This window comes from Neomonachus schauinslandi, chromosome 9, assembly GCF_002201575.2.
Source record: "Neomonachus schauinslandi chromosome 9, ASM220157v2, whole genome shotgun sequence".
NCBI lineage: Eukaryota > Metazoa > Chordata > Mammalia > Carnivora > Phocidae > Neomonachus > Neomonachus schauinslandi.
In genome coordinates this window covers 72608733-72624041 of record NC_058411.1, presented here as the reverse complement: position 1 = coordinate 72624041, position 15309 = coordinate 72608733, and the positions used below count along the sequence as shown (strand labels likewise).

The 15309-nt window shown below is 40.3% G+C and overlaps 1 protein-coding gene across 1 annotated transcript in view; it reads right to left on the bottom strand.

Moving 5' to 3' along the window:
* Positions 1 to 14501, bottom strand: part of CHD8 (chromodomain helicase DNA binding protein 8) — a 41458-nt gene extending 26957 nt beyond the window's left edge. Inside the window, exons 1-8 of the mRNA XM_021695777.2 lie at positions 13460 to 14501; positions 12220 to 12588; positions 11157 to 11542; positions 9681 to 9795; positions 2494 to 2676; positions 2345 to 2413; positions 1928 to 1983; positions 1300 to 1417 (exon numbers count right to left, since the gene is read on the bottom strand). Of these exons, the coding sequence (XP_021551452.2) occupies positions 1300 to 1417; positions 1928 to 1983; positions 2345 to 2413; positions 2494 to 2676; positions 9681 to 9795; positions 11157 to 11542; positions 12220 to 12588; positions 13460 to 14302 (2139 nt within the window). The 5' untranslated portion in view covers positions 14303 to 14501. The remainder of the gene's footprint in view (positions 1 to 1299; positions 1418 to 1927; positions 1984 to 2344; positions 2414 to 2493; positions 2677 to 9680; positions 9796 to 11156; positions 11543 to 12219; positions 12589 to 13459) is intronic.
* Positions 14502 to 15309: the final 808 nt, after the last annotated feature.

Below are 15309 nucleotides of genomic sequence, written 5' to 3'. Positions count from 1 at the left end.
CTCAGCCTGTCTCAGGGCCTTCATATATGCTGTTTCCCATGCCAGTGATATTATTTACATGGGTTCATGGCCTTGCTCCTATTCATAATTCAATTTTCAGAGAAGTCTTCCCTAATTATCCAAAGCAGGTGTTTCTTCCCCCTCCCCCTGTGTCTCCTTGTGCTCTTTCTTTTCTGGCACTTAACACAATTTGAATTATTTTCTCTCTCCCCAATCAGACAGTGAGCTGTATGAGAACACCGACCATATCTGGTTTGTTCTCCATAGAGACTATCACATGATAAATGATGACTAAACGAATGAATGATTTGATTAAATGGCCTACCTATATATGGAGATTTAATTGGCATATGAGTTAGTAGTAGAGACTGGTTCAATAGTCACAAATTGTACATCTAATATCAGCTGGAATGGGATTACAGTTTCATTGCACATTTCACAAATTATGCTTTAAAAGAACATAGATGAAAAAACACAACCCAATTATTACTTTCATATAAAAAGAAATTATAAAACTACATGGTCCTACTTGCCCTCTCCAGGTGATGTGAGAAATAATTCATTTATTTGCAAACTTGGTGGTATCAAGTTAGCTTTATCATATGTATTCAGGCAGAACTGGATTTTTTTTTTGCTAAAACTATGCATTTAGTTCCTTCCTTCCCTCAATCTTTCTTACGATACCTTTTTCCCCTTAGCTCTAAGAAGCTTTGAAAAAGAATCTGTCTCCTCAAGGCACTTAGTTCTGTATATATAATAAAGATGAAAAATCCCAATTCGGCAAAGGCATATGTACACAAAGCTTTCAAAGCAAAATGGACAGTTAAAATATGGCTCAAGAGACCCTTATGCACACTCCAGTGTTTAACCAGTAGTAAGAATGGTTATGGGAAATTAATGCTCCTTTATTACCATTTCTTGTTATACTGGATTAGAAACGTTAGAAAATAAATGTTCTTTCCTAATGATATGGTTGCTTATGCCTACAGATACCACCAACCGCCAGACAGACATTAGAAGAAGAATGTTCCAAGTGGATCCGAGGTCAGTTTAAAATCCGTCTTGAAAACACATCATGAATACTGAGCAAGTCAATACCAAAATATCCTATTAACTTATAAAAAGACCACATTTAGACCTGGTAAAACAATGCATGGGGCAATTTAGTAAGGTAAGCCCAATGATCAAAATTAAGACTTCATACCCATATATACAAAGCAACTATAAATCTTAAATAATCAGTCAAGACTGATAACCCCCAGTAATTTATGCTTCTGTGAAATAAATGATAAGCAATACCTCATGGAAGAAATGTCTCATCTGAGCCATTTTGGTTTTGAAGCGCTTTAGTTTTTGATGGATCCTTTTATCCTTCTCTAGTTGGGAGATGGTAGCCCATTCACAGTGTAGATAGGAGCTGAAGGGGATGGAAATAGCCGGTCATGCTGAGAAAAGGGAAGTGGTAGGCTAGACTTGGGGATAACCCAGAAGCAGGCACAATGAGTACAACATACTTAAGTGGGGAGACAGCGTCCTAGGTAAGTGCTTCTTAAGCTTGATTTTGCACACAAACACCTGCGGCAGGCCTGAAAGTTCACATTTCTAACAAGCACCCAAATGATGCTAATTCCGCTGGTCCACTGACCACAGTCTGAGTAGCAAGGTCTTAATGTTAAACTAAGTTATAGAGGATCACAAGGGATTTTATCAGGAACCACCCTTACCCCACCTTCCTGTTGGGAAATAGGAAGAATCATGCCAATTCCCGAACTTCTCTCTGAATAGACATTTTCTTCAATGAAAACAACAATTTGGGCCAGAAGACTATTAAAAGGGGACACATTCCCACCCAGGATGGACTATACAGGAGAACTCTTTACAACCCCGTGGAGTTTAGGGTGAAAAGCTTTCTGCACAGATCACATACTAGTTCTTGTACTTGACAAAGAATTCTTCTGCCTCAGTATATTGTCCAGAAGGAAGCTGAGAAGAAAGAAATTATAGTTATTAATAACCTTATTTATCAAAAAGAAGAACCTTAAATTTTCACTACTCATGGTAGAGCTTCATACCAATGTTCCTAGAGTGTATTACTGATTGAGGGATTAAAGAACTAATCTAGTACTCCAATATAAGAGATCTGATAGCTGGAAAAAATAAGCCTTTATCCATTTTAAACAAAAGCAAAAAAAGAGCAAAAAGACAATTCCTATTTTCTAACTAACTTCCCTCCACCATATCTCAAAATTACACTGTAGTAATATACCCTGGCATCCAAAAGTGTTTATTAAATAAAGCCTGTGAATGCAGGATTATGGGTTGACATGAAGGGTTAAGGCCTCACCTCCTTCTTCACAATCCGCATGGAAAGCACTTTGTCTACTATGGCTGCATCTTCTTCACTGGGATTCTCCTGTAGCAAAAAATGCAGTCAGTCAACAGAGACTGTGAGGAGCAGGACAACCTCTCATATTGCTTAAGTTCTCAGCTTACCACAAAGAACTGCATGGAAGGCAAAGTCTCGCCATCTGGCTCCTGCACCGGTTCAGGGAGGATAGGCTCAGTTTTTATTGGACCAGTTACATCCACTTCTTCTTCTTCTTCATCATCTGTGATCTTTATATCCAGATCCTCGGTATATTTTTTTCGTTTAACTTGGCGGTTTGAGCGTCTTTTCTGTGGCGGCAAGAATGGTTAAGATAACTATGTAGGTATCTCAAAGAGAAAACTTTTGAAACTATTTGCCTATAGTCGTATACTTAGACTTACTCCAAAATCCCTATGAAAAGCCAAGCCAAAAAGATAAAGAGCTTATTTATCAAATTATGTGATATCAAACTATATAATTTATTTTTTGTACCAATACATATTAATTTGCCAAACTGTTTTATCAAAGAACCAGAATCCACCTGAAAGTAACCTGGCTACTACTGGCAAGAAGCTCTGGTAAACTGAAACAGGACTCAACCTGCAGGGTCCGATGTGCTTTCCATAAGGAGCAACTCTGAACTGCAAAGGTGCAAAAATGTTTTGTTACTAATTTTGCTTTTTGTTTTAGTTCTAAGGTTTTTTTGTTTTAATAAATAAAATGATACTATATGGTGATTATAGTATTGTTCTGCTACTTACCTTTTTGTTAACAGTATTTCTTTTTTTTTTTAAAGATTTTATTTATTTTTTAGAGAGCAAGCGAGAGAGAAACAGCATGAGAGGGGAGAGGGTCAGAGGGAGAAGCAGGCTCCCCGCTGAGCCGGGAGCCCAATGTGGGACTTGATCCCAGGATCCTGGGATCATGACCTGAGCCAAAGGTAGACGCTTAACCATCTGAGCCACCCAGGCGCCCATGTTAACAGTATTTCTTAAAGATGTTTTCCGTATCAACACATTTTAGATTTACATTATTCTTTCAAGTGGTTGAGCAGACGTTTTTGTAAGATTTTATTTATTTTAGAGAGAGAGCATGCGTGCACAAATGTGTGCACAAGTGGGGGGAGGGAGAAAATGCCAAGCACACTCCACACTGAGCGTGGAGCTGGACTCGGGGCTCATTCAGAACACTGAGATCATGACCTGAGCTAAAACCAAGAGTCAGATGCTCAAGTGACTGAGCTACCCAGTCGTCCCGAGTAAAACATTAATACTTTGTAGAACATGATAAAAAATTGGGAAGGATAGAGAGATAAAATTATTTTTCAATCATAATTATATCTCTGAAAAACACAAATTAAATGAATTATTAGACACAGAACTACTGAAATTAAGCAAACTACCCTGGCATAAAATCAATTTTGAAAAATAGCATTCTTATGTAGACTGAGCCATAATATATAATGAAAGAAAAGATTCAGGGCGCCTGGGTGGCTCAGTTGGTTAAGCGTCTGCCTTCGGCTCAGATCATGATCCCAGGGTCCTGGGTTTGAGTCCCACACTGGGCTCTCTGCTCAGTGGAGAGCCTGCTTCTCTCTCTCCCGCTGCTGTTCCCCCTGCTTGTGCTCTGTCAAATAAATAAATAAAATCTTTAAAAAAAAAACTGAAAAAGAAGGAAAGAAAAGAAAGAAAAAGAAAGAAAAAATTCTATATATGAAAACAAAAAGATTACTTATCTAAAGAATTAAATTTAGTAAGAAATATATAAAATCTATATGAAGAAAATTTTAAAACACTCCAGGAGGACTTAAAGAAGACTTGAATAAATAATAAAATACATTGTCCCGCAATAAGAAGACCTAATTCTAATTATATACATGACAAATACGACAAAATAAAATTAACAAAACTTTTTAATTAGATAAGCTGATCCCAAAATTCAAAGAGAGAAATAAACACTTAAGAATAACCAGGAAAAACAGGAAAAGTGTGCTTGGCCTTACCAGATATTAAGGACACTAGAGAGCTAATTAACAAAAGTTGGTACCTCTCCAAGAAAAGATAAACAGGTCAATGAAATAATGTCCAAATATAGACTAAAATACTTATGTGGATATAGAACATGATAAAAATAGCACTTCTAATCAGTGAGGGAAAAGTGGATTATTCTATAAACAGGATTGGAAACAAATGACTAGCCATTTTAGAGGTTGAAAGAAACTAAATTACATAAAAATAAAAGATTTCAAAATCTTTTTAAAAATCTTAAAAAAGGGACACCTGGGTGGCTCAGTCGGTTAAGCGACTGCCTTCGGCTCAGGTCATGATCCCAGGATCCTGGGATAGAGTCCCGCATCAGGCTCCTTGCTCAGTGGGGATCCTGCTTCTCCCTCTGCCTGCCTTTCCACCTGCCTGTGCTCTCTCTCTCTCTGACAAATAAATAAATAAAATCTTTAAAAAAAAAAAATCTTGGGCGCCTGGGTGGCTCAAGTCATTTAGTGTCTGCCTTCGGCTCCGGTCATGATCCCAGGGTCCTGAGATGAAGCCCCACATCGGGTCCTTGCTCAGCAGGGAAGCCTGCTTCTCCCTCTCCCACTCCCCCTGCTTGTATGTAATACGTAACATTTCTAAAAGAAGGAATGGAAGAATTTTTTACAATCTCGTAGTAGGAAAGATGTTTCTAATAAATTGATCAATTTTACCTTGCAAAAAATTTGAGTTATTTACATACCATAACAAAGTTAAGACAAATAAGAAACTGAGGGGGAAAACACCAAATGATCCATTTCCTAAGCATAGAGTTCTTTTTTTTTTTTTTTTAAGATTTTATTTATTTGACAGAGAGAGACACAGCGAGAGAGGGAACACAAGCAGGGGCAGAGGGAGAGGGAGAACAGGCTTCCCGCAGAGCAGGGAGCCCGATGCAGGGCTCGATCCCAGGACCCTGGGATCATGACCCGAGCCGAAGGCAGATGCCCAACGACTAAGCCACACAGGCGCCCCAGCATAGAGTTCTTTTGACTAAGAAAAAGATCCATAACACAACAGAAAGATAGGCAAACATCATGAATAGACAGTAGGAAAAAAACACAAATGGCTTTAAATGTAAAAAGATGTTCACGCTCATAATAAAATAATTACAACTGAAACCTAAACTGAGATACCTTTTCCTTTTTGTTTTTTTGCACCTAACAGACTGATAAAAATCAGAAAGTCTGATCAAATACTGAAATAGGAACTTGTACATACATTGTTGGTTAGAATACACATGGGCATAACCTCTGTAAGAAAATTTGACAATACCCTTTGGTCCAGAAATTCCACCTCAAAGATATTATCCTACAAATAAATCTGCACATATATACAAATCTTTGTAGCATTACTTGTAGTAGTAAGACCAGAGAAAACCTTAATGCCCATCAATGGGGGACTAGTTAAACAAATTATGGTATAGTCAAATTATGGAATACTATAGAAGTATTTAAAAAGAATGGGTAGTTGGCAAAACCAAATACTGAAGATATGGAACTGGAGCTCTCATTACCGGTGAAAGTGTAAAATGACACAATCACTTTGGAAGCTGACATACTCTTATAGAGTTATAATGTTTATATGTGTAACTACCCTATGGTCCCCCTAGCAATCCTATTCCTTAGCTAGGAGAAATGAAAACCCGTGTCCAAGAAGTACTAAGACTGTTCACTGCAGCCTTATTCATTATAGCTCCAAACTGGAAACAACCCAAATGTCCATGAATAGAATAGATTTGCAGTTATTTATTATTTTTAATTTTTATTTATTTATTTATTATTATTTTTTTGTTTAGTAGAGTCGCATACTCTACTGACTGAGCCTGCCAGGCGGCCCTCTACTTTGTTTTTTGTTTTTTATTTGACAGAGAGAGACACAGCAAGAGAGGGAACACAAACAGGGGGAGTGGGAGAGGGAGAAGCAGGCTTCCCACAGAGCAGGGAGCCCGATGCGGGGCTCGATCCCAGGACCCTGGGATCATGACCTGAGCGGAAGGCAGACGCTTAATGACTGAGCCACCCAGGCGCCCCTCTAGTTTATTGTTTTTAATTGCCATGTACTATTCTATTGTATGGATTTTCAGAATTTTATTAACTATTCCCCCCCATGGACAATGAATTTTTGGACATTTCTGCTATTGCAATTATTGCGGCAATACATACTCATCATCACATACTTTTGACAGTTTCCTAGATGCAGAATCATTGAGTCCAAGGGTGTTGATATTTTAAATTTTGTTACATACTGAAATATTGACTCGCCAAAAAGATTGTCTCAACATTCCCATCAACTGCCTGAAAAGCATCTGTTCCTTAACTCCACTGCCAACGCTGGCATTACCACTTATGGGCTGAATTATACCCCCCAAAACTTTTTTTATTTAAGATTTTATTTATTTATTTGAGAGAGAGTGAGAAAAAGAGAGAGAGAGAGGAGGGAGAGAGAGAGAGAAAGAGCAGGGTGAGGGGCAGAGGGAGAGGGAGAAGCAGACTCCCCGCCGAGCTGGGAGCCCAACACAGGGCTTGATCCCAGAGCTCCGGGATCATGAACTGAGCCGAAGGCAGACACTTAACTGACTGAGCCACCAAAGCGCCCCAATCCCCCAAAATTCTCATGTTGAAACCCTATCCCTAGTACTTCAGAATGTGACTGTATTTGGAGAAAGAGCTTTAGAGAAGTGATTAAGTTAAAATGAGGCTGGTAGGGTGAGCCCTAATTCAACTTGAATGGTATACTTTTAAGAGGAAATGTGGACACATAAAAAGACACCAGGCCTGTATGCACTGAGATAAGACCATGTAAGGACACAGTAGGAAAACTGCCTTCTACAAGCCAAGGAGCGAGGTGTCAGAGGTAACCAAACCTGCTGACCCCTTGATCTTGGACTTCTAGCCTTCAGAACTGTGATAAGATTAATTTCTGCTCTTTAAGCCACACGGTCTGTGGTATTTTCTTATGGCAACCCTAGTAAACTAATACACCACGTTTTAAAATTTATATTCTTTTTTTTTTTTTTTTAAAGATTTTATTTATTCATTTGAGAGACAATGAGATAGAGAGCATGAGAGGGGGGAAGGTCAGAGGGAGAAGCAGACTCCCTGCCAAGCAGGGAGCCCGATGCGGGACTCGATCCCGGGACTCCAGGATCATGACCTGAGCCAAAGGCAGTCGCTTAACCAACTGAGCCACCCAGGCGCCCCTAAAATTTATATTCTTTTTCTTACAAAGACTTGCCTTCAGTTTGTCTTTTAATTATTTAATACTTCATTTAACTCTTTATTTTATTTAACATACACATATATAACTCTTTCCATGCTCTCTTACCATGAGCGAAGCACTGTCCTATGTGCTTTATAAATGCTTCCATTTAGAAAAAAATAAAAATAAAATAAAATAATAAATAAATGCTTCCATTTAATTCTCCTAACCACCCTACTTGGTAGGCATTAGTATCTGTATTTTAGAGATAAGCAAACTGGGGCACCAAGAGGTTAAATAAACTTGCCTGAAGTGACAATGTTAGTAAATAATAGAGTTAAGATGAGAACCAAGGAATTCTTGCTCCAGAGTTTATGCTCTTAACCACTGTTATTTGTAGAATTTTTTTGTTATATGTGCATAATTTTCATATAGTCAAACATACCAATCTTTCCCTTTATGACTTCTGAATTTTAATACCCCCTTAGAAAGATCTACCTTATTTGATAATCATTTAAAAAATCCATCCATGTTTTACAGGAAGTTCATAATTTCAAGTTCCACATTTTGACCTTTGATTAAACTAGTATTTGTTTGGGGCACTGGGGTGGCTCAGTCATTAAGCATCTGCCTTCGACTCAGGTCATGATCTCAGGGTCCTGGGATCGAGTCCCGCGTTGGGCTCCCTGCTCAGCAGGGAACCTGCTTCTCCCTCTGCCACTCCCCTCTGCTTGTGTTCCCTCTCTCTCTGTGTCTCTCTCTGTCAAATGGATAAATAAAATCTTTAAAAAAAATAATAAAATAAACTAGTATTTGTTTAAGGAGTGACACAAGAAATCCGGTTTTATTTTTTTCCTACATGGGTAGCCAGTTGTCCTAACATAATTTATTAAATATTTTCTTTCCATTGATTTATAATGGCATTTTAATTCATATACTAAATTCTCATAACCATTTGAATCTATTTCTAGATTATTATCTTTATTAATGCTATTTCTTCTCTAATTCCACACTCCTAGTAATTATTATTTCACACTATATCTAGTATCTGTTAAATCTAATTTTTGCCTCATTTTCCTTTTCAATTGTATCTTATTCTCACATGTTAATTTCCCCAGAAAAACCCAACTATCAGTTTGCCAATATACTGAATGTATATCAAGAAACAGGGGATACTTTTCTGAGTATTAATAGCTAGAGAAGCCCTTAAAGTTTATTTGGTACAAGCCTCCATTTACCAAGGAAAAATTCAGACACAGTAGCTAAGTAAATTGGCCAGGCCCATAGTGTTACTAAGAAGTACCATGGGTCTTCCAAATCTTAATACCAGGGGATGAGATTCTTTGTATGGTTGGAAACCAGAGCCAAAGGTGGTACCGTAAAGCAACAATCAGAGACAGAGGACTAAACTTCTTCTGGTCCAGCTTCTTTTATTCTCTTCCAGTGTTTCTCATCTTCAAAAGGTAGGAAAAAACATTGTGCCTAAGCACCTAGTTCACAGAGTCAGAACCCTGAAGTGTAAAAAAGGTAAGGCAAAGGGATAGATAGACAGTTCTAAGAGAAACCAAGGTACTGACATAGCCGTAACAAGCATGTAGCATAATTTCATACTTGCTTAGTTTTGGAAACACTGGAATTTCAGAAAATGACTATTGCTTTTTTTTTTTAATTTTTTAAAGATTTTATTTATATTTTTGAGAGAGTGCGAGCACAAGCAGGGGTAGGGTCAGAGGGAGAGAGGGAGAAGCAGACTTCCCACCGAGCAGGGAGCCCAACACGCGACTCGATCTCAGGACCCTGGGATCATGACCTAAACCGAAGGCAGACGCCCAACCGACTGAGCCACCCAGGCGCCCTGACTACTGCTGTTGTATAGTATAGTATAGTATAGTACAGTATAGTAATATGGTTTTTGCCCTAAAAAACCAAAAATTTAAACGACACAACCATGACCGGGTCACACCACTTTTACCTTTTGGGCCTACCTCTCTTTTAGAAAAATTCTTGAAATGTGCATAGGCTTACAGTCTCTCGTATCTATTCCTGGTTTGTCTGTCAGAATTAATCTTTCAGGATCCTTTTACCTGAATGCTGCTTTCTTCATCTTCTCGGGGTGATTGGGCAGGCATGACTTCTACATCTGAATTATCGGATGAGGTATTACGCTTTCTCTTTTTACCCACCACAGGGGTGATGGTACTAAAAAGGAAAAACCAAATTCATTTTCAGTGAGGGTCAAATTCATTTAGGAGAAGAAAAATATAATTAATCTAAACCATCATCTATGAAACTTCCTAATAGAAGGGTCTAGCTCTTCAGTCAGTAGGACACACGGCTATGGAACAAGGTGTTTGAAAAATAGAAGATACTCAGGTTTCTAAACCACTGTCTGACCTTTACACCAGATTTGACAAATCCTTTCTACTACTGTACTCACAAATACCTGAAGGAAGGTGTCGTAAGAAAGCAGAATACTGGCCCAAGAATTACAAGGCCTCACTTTAGTTCCAGTTCTGTCACTAGCTGGGCATTAGTTTCCTTATTTGTAATATAAACACCAAAGATAATACCCGGCCTGAGAATTGTTGAGGATTAACTAAGATAGTCGATAAGAATTTTTTTAAAGCTGAAAAATCCTCTCCATATATAAACCATTATTATAATTCCACCACAAAGCCTGGAGAATCCTGGGGGGTAAAAGCTAGGGAGGAAGGAGTGAAGCCACAAGACATGGAAGGGAAAGAGAAGACAACTGTGATAAGCCCTGGTTCTGCCAACACTGCTTAAGGCTGACAATGGTTGCTAAATCTTCTCTAGTTCACAGATAAGATATAAGAACAGGGCAGCTACACCTCCAACAGCTTTTTTACAGATGCGGGTGGTAAGGGGATAGTGAGAAATCTCTTTCACACTTTAATGATACAAAATCAGGAAGACGTATAAAGTCAGCTTTTAAACATAACCCCCAACTCAATAATTAGCTATCTTTCCTGTGCCTTGTTTCTCTTTCAAAATATGCTAATTTGCACATTTCTGTTTAACAAATCATATAAGCATTGGGACAGACAAAAGAAAGGCCTTTCTATCTTCTGTGGTAGATATATCACCCTGAACTATGCAGCTGCTAAATACAAGTAGATCCTAGGGGCACCTGGGTGGCACAGCCAGTTAAGCGTCTGACTCTTGGTTTCGGCTCAGGTCATGATCTCAGGGTCATGAGATCAAGCCCCATATCAGGCTCCGCACCGAGCACGGAGTCTGCTTGAGACTCTCTCTCGCTCTGCCTCTCCCCCTGCTCTCTCTTGCTCTCTCAAATAAATAAACAAATCTTAAAAAAAAAAAAAAAAAAAATACAAGTAGTTCCTCTCAATACTAATTTTTTTTTAAGATTTTATTTTCCTAAGTAATCTCTACACCCAATGTGGGGCTCAAACTTACAACCCTGAGATCAAGAGTCGCATGCTCTACCAACTGAGCCAGCCAGGCGCCCCTCAACACTAATTTAAAAACAAGTGCACGTCCTCAAATGTCCCAACAAATTAGCAAAGGGTTGTACTCACTTCAGCTTACTCTTGCCCTTAGTTTTGGAGGTACCAGATGTTTTGCTCTTCTTTGGCTTTTCTTCCTTGAGCCTCTCCCCACTGCTCTTCTTCCTGCGTTTCTTCTCACCTTCTTCCTCAGGCCGAACACTGGGCAACTCATCCTCATTTAGGACTCGAGGTATGTTCTGCTCACCCCGGGCACGGGCCCTAGCAATAGCTTCTGCTACAATCCGATTGGCTTTCTCTTGCTTCTTCTGGTGCTCCAGCCTGCGGTTTTCCTCCATTCCTATCTTGCCCCCAGTATGAGGAGCAGAGCTTGCTGGTGAAGACAGAGCTGCCACTTCACTGGCACTTAGAACTTTAACTACGGAGAGCCCAGAAGAAGCCCCTTGGGAAGAGCCAGCCTACAGAAATAAAGACACTAAAATTTCAACATGCTTGTAGCTAAATGGCCTAAATAAAACTTAGCTCTGAAGAAGATAAGCTACAAATGTTCCATCTCTAATTCCTCAAGAATCAGATTCAGATCAAGTCTTACCGAACTTGGACACAGTAGGGGGAAAAAAAGTGTTTTATTTGTTTTTTTAAGTTGGAAGGGGATGAGAAACGGCAAGAATTGTTACAAATCAAACTTCAATATCCTTTAGCCATGCTCCTAATGTCAATATACCTCTCCATTATTCTATGGCCAATCCTAATCTCTAAGCCAAAAGTAAATAAATTCAAATTCTACTCTTGGCCTATCTTTATTGGGGGGGGGGTTAATAATCACTTGACCTCTTTAGGACAACTTCTTTATCTTTCAAATGAAAGAATAATGCCAATCACTTTTACTCCACAACAGTGTTAGGAAAAAGACTATAAATGAAACAGCTCAAAGACAAATGTTAGATAAATCACCTCTTATCCTAAACCTAACAGTGACCCTCAAATCTTTTCATATAATTAAAACAAAGTTCCCACGGGTACAAGAAAATAAAAGCTTGCATTTCAGTTCAGAGGCATGACTCCAGTGACCCCCACACTCGACAATGAGTGGTTGCTCAGGGGGACAGCAGGGGGCTACCTGTGGAAGTCTCACCTGTGGCTGCAGCACCACCTTGAGTGGTACTGAAAGTCTCTGTCCTGGGCTTTGTCCTGGCCCCATTATCTGAGCCTGCTGCACAGAGGACAGAGTCACAGGCTGGGTTGAGGGCGGCGGTGGCGGCGGCTGCGACGCTGGCGGCTGTGGTACAATCTGGATTTTCTGCTGTGGCTGTTGCACCTGCAGCTGGATTGTTACTACTTTGGCGGGCTGCCCCTGAGCATTCTTGGCTTGGGTCAGGGCTGCCAGCTGGTTGCCCTGTAACACTATCTTGCCTGGTAGACTCCCTAGAACGACATGCCGGTGTCCTTGGGGACCTCCAGACTGTGGCTGCTGGAGGACCAGGGTGATGCGTTTCGATTCACCCTAGAGTGAAGAAAGGAAATTACAAGAGAGGTGCAACATTAAAGAATGGTATACTCTTAAATATTTACACCAGTTTTCCTCATCCTAGAACCATCAAAACTGAGAGTCAGAAGACATAGCACAATTTATTTTGTTCATCCTCCTATCTGTCCTGATTGAGTCTTCTCTGTAACACCTCTGCCCAGTGGTTATCAGGCCTATTTTTGACAACTCCTGTTGGAAGGCTATCTTCTAAGGTAGTCATTCCATTTTCTGGCAGTCTATTAGAAAGAAAATCTTTATAATCCACCTCCTCACAGCTTCTTTCCACTGGTCCTACTTATTTTAATACCACCCCCTTCCTCACAAATGCTTTTGGCTCTTTATTCAGAGGCTAGCACCTCTACTCTCTTACAACAGAAACTAGCCTTTTCACTGGATAAAGGAGGACAATCTCAATAATAAGAACAGGGAAAACATACGCATAGCTTCTGTAAGTCTTGCAAATATAAATAAATAATGACTCTTTGTTCCCATAGCATCCAGTATTTCTCATAAAACTTCACATTATACAGTATTGTGAATTCTTGTTTACTGTCAGCCTTCCTGGCAGACCGTGAGCTCTGTAAGGACAGGGACTGTGTCTGTCTTGTTCAGCACCAGCTAGGCACAGTGTAAACATGTAATAAGAGCTCAAAAAATATGTCAACATTAACTGCTTCCACCTAATAAGTAGTAAGTACATGGCTGTCAATGCTAACTGATTTTTTAAAGTAGCAAAGGTAGAATTTAAACAGGATTTCCTAGAAATAGGTCTCATGTGCTCTCTTCTCACACAGTTGCTGGGCCCTCTACTAAACCAAAATTCACCTCCCCCTTTCACTCAAGTCACCTGGGTAGGTGTAGAGGTCAGTGTAACTGCAGGCTTCAGTGGGGGCCCTGTGGCCCCAGGGTTTCCAGCAGGAGCTGAACCCTTAACTGGCTGTAGGACCAGCTGCTTTACTGGTCGGCTGGGCTGGACAATGCGCTGAACAGTAGCCTGGTTCCCAGGGACCTTGGCGGCCAACACTGTATTACCAGAGACAATGGAAACACCTGGTCGAAGGGGAGTGCCCGTTAGCACTTTGGTAAAAGTAACTTTTCCACCATTGGCTGTGCCAGCCACCAGGGGCTGAGCTGTGCTGGTGATACCTTGGGCCTGAATTTGTGCCACATGGGCACCAGTGACTGAGGAGCTTGGTGGGGCCTTAAGGATAACAATCTTAGGGGCTGACTGAGGTGGTTGCCCTCCAGCACTACTGGAGGAGACAGCTGTGGCAGAGACACCCATGAAAGGATTCCCTTGGCTCAGGATCTCCTGGCTCTTGGAGACCTGCAAAAGTCCTGATGTTGGCGTCGGTGTCTGTAAGACAGGTTGGGCGGGCTGCTCCTGGCTGACGGGCTGAGTGGTATAATCATGCAAAGTTAAAGATTCTGGAGCTGGAGCTGTTGATTCTTTGGGAAGTTCTGTGGGGGCTGTCTCGTCTGGTGGGGGGACCAGGTCACTTGCTGATGAATTCCCCACATCACCACCTCCACCATCCTGGTTCATCTGATCCAAGGAGTCCAGAGAGCTTGGCAGTCCAAGGGCTTCCTCAATGGGGTCTTGTGTGACCTGGTTGAAGCTGTCATCAGTCAGAGAGTCCAGGCCAAACAAATTTGGGTCATCAAACAGATCCATGATGGGGTCTGCCATCTTGGGAAAGCAATGGAAGGTACTTCCCCAAGGTCTAGGGAGGGAAGGGGAGGGGGGGTACTGGCTCTCCCCTCCCCTCCCCTATTAAGAAAAAAATGTACACAATGGAAGAGGACTACTCTTCAGGTAAAGAGGCAAGAAACAAGTGCATGTCAGATTGTCCTGACCTTCATGGAGCAAGACGGCTAGGTCTTCAGAGGAAGATGGTGAAACTCCTGTTGTGAGAAGACAAATGAAAAATAAGCAAAGTTGGTGACCTCAAGGAAAACTTCTCCTTCTTAGGTACTACCTTAATATCAACTGGCATCAAAATAATAAGAGAAGACGGAAATGTGAGGTAATCTGAGGACAGAGACATAGCAGAAAGAACACCCACATTTTTGCTTCAAACTAAAACTATAAAAGAAATAAACCAAACCCCTTTTTGGGCTCTTAAACCTACACACTTTGAAGTTTCTGTCTGTCAAGATCTCTCGGCTGTCTCCGTCCATTTCTTTTTACAATTATCATTCTTAGGTAGAGATCAGGGAGTTTAACATTCACTCACCTTCTATTTCAGGTTATGCTGACAGAACTTAACAATATAGCATTTCAACAAGCTTAACAAGTAGCATTTCAACGACTATAGATTAAGGTTTCTGAATATATTGCCTTTCATAGATTTCCCTTGTATTTTAAATGCTTTCACTTACCACTGGCAAAAATAACCACTTTTAACCAAGCTCTCAGTACAATCTTGCTACACTTTTAGTGTAATTTTACCCAGGGAGTTTCCCAAACTTTATTCTAGCTAACATATCAATCTATACATACTATTTCTGTTAAGTCCCCTCCCCCTTTCTCATATTTGAGATCAAAAACTTCCTCTGCAAGAAATTCAAAGAATTTACATTTTAGTTCCACTTATTTTTTTTTAAAGATTTTTTATTTATTTATTTGATGGAGAGAGACACAGCGAGAGAGGGGACACAAGCAGGGGGAGTGGGAGAGGGAGAAGCAGGCTTCCC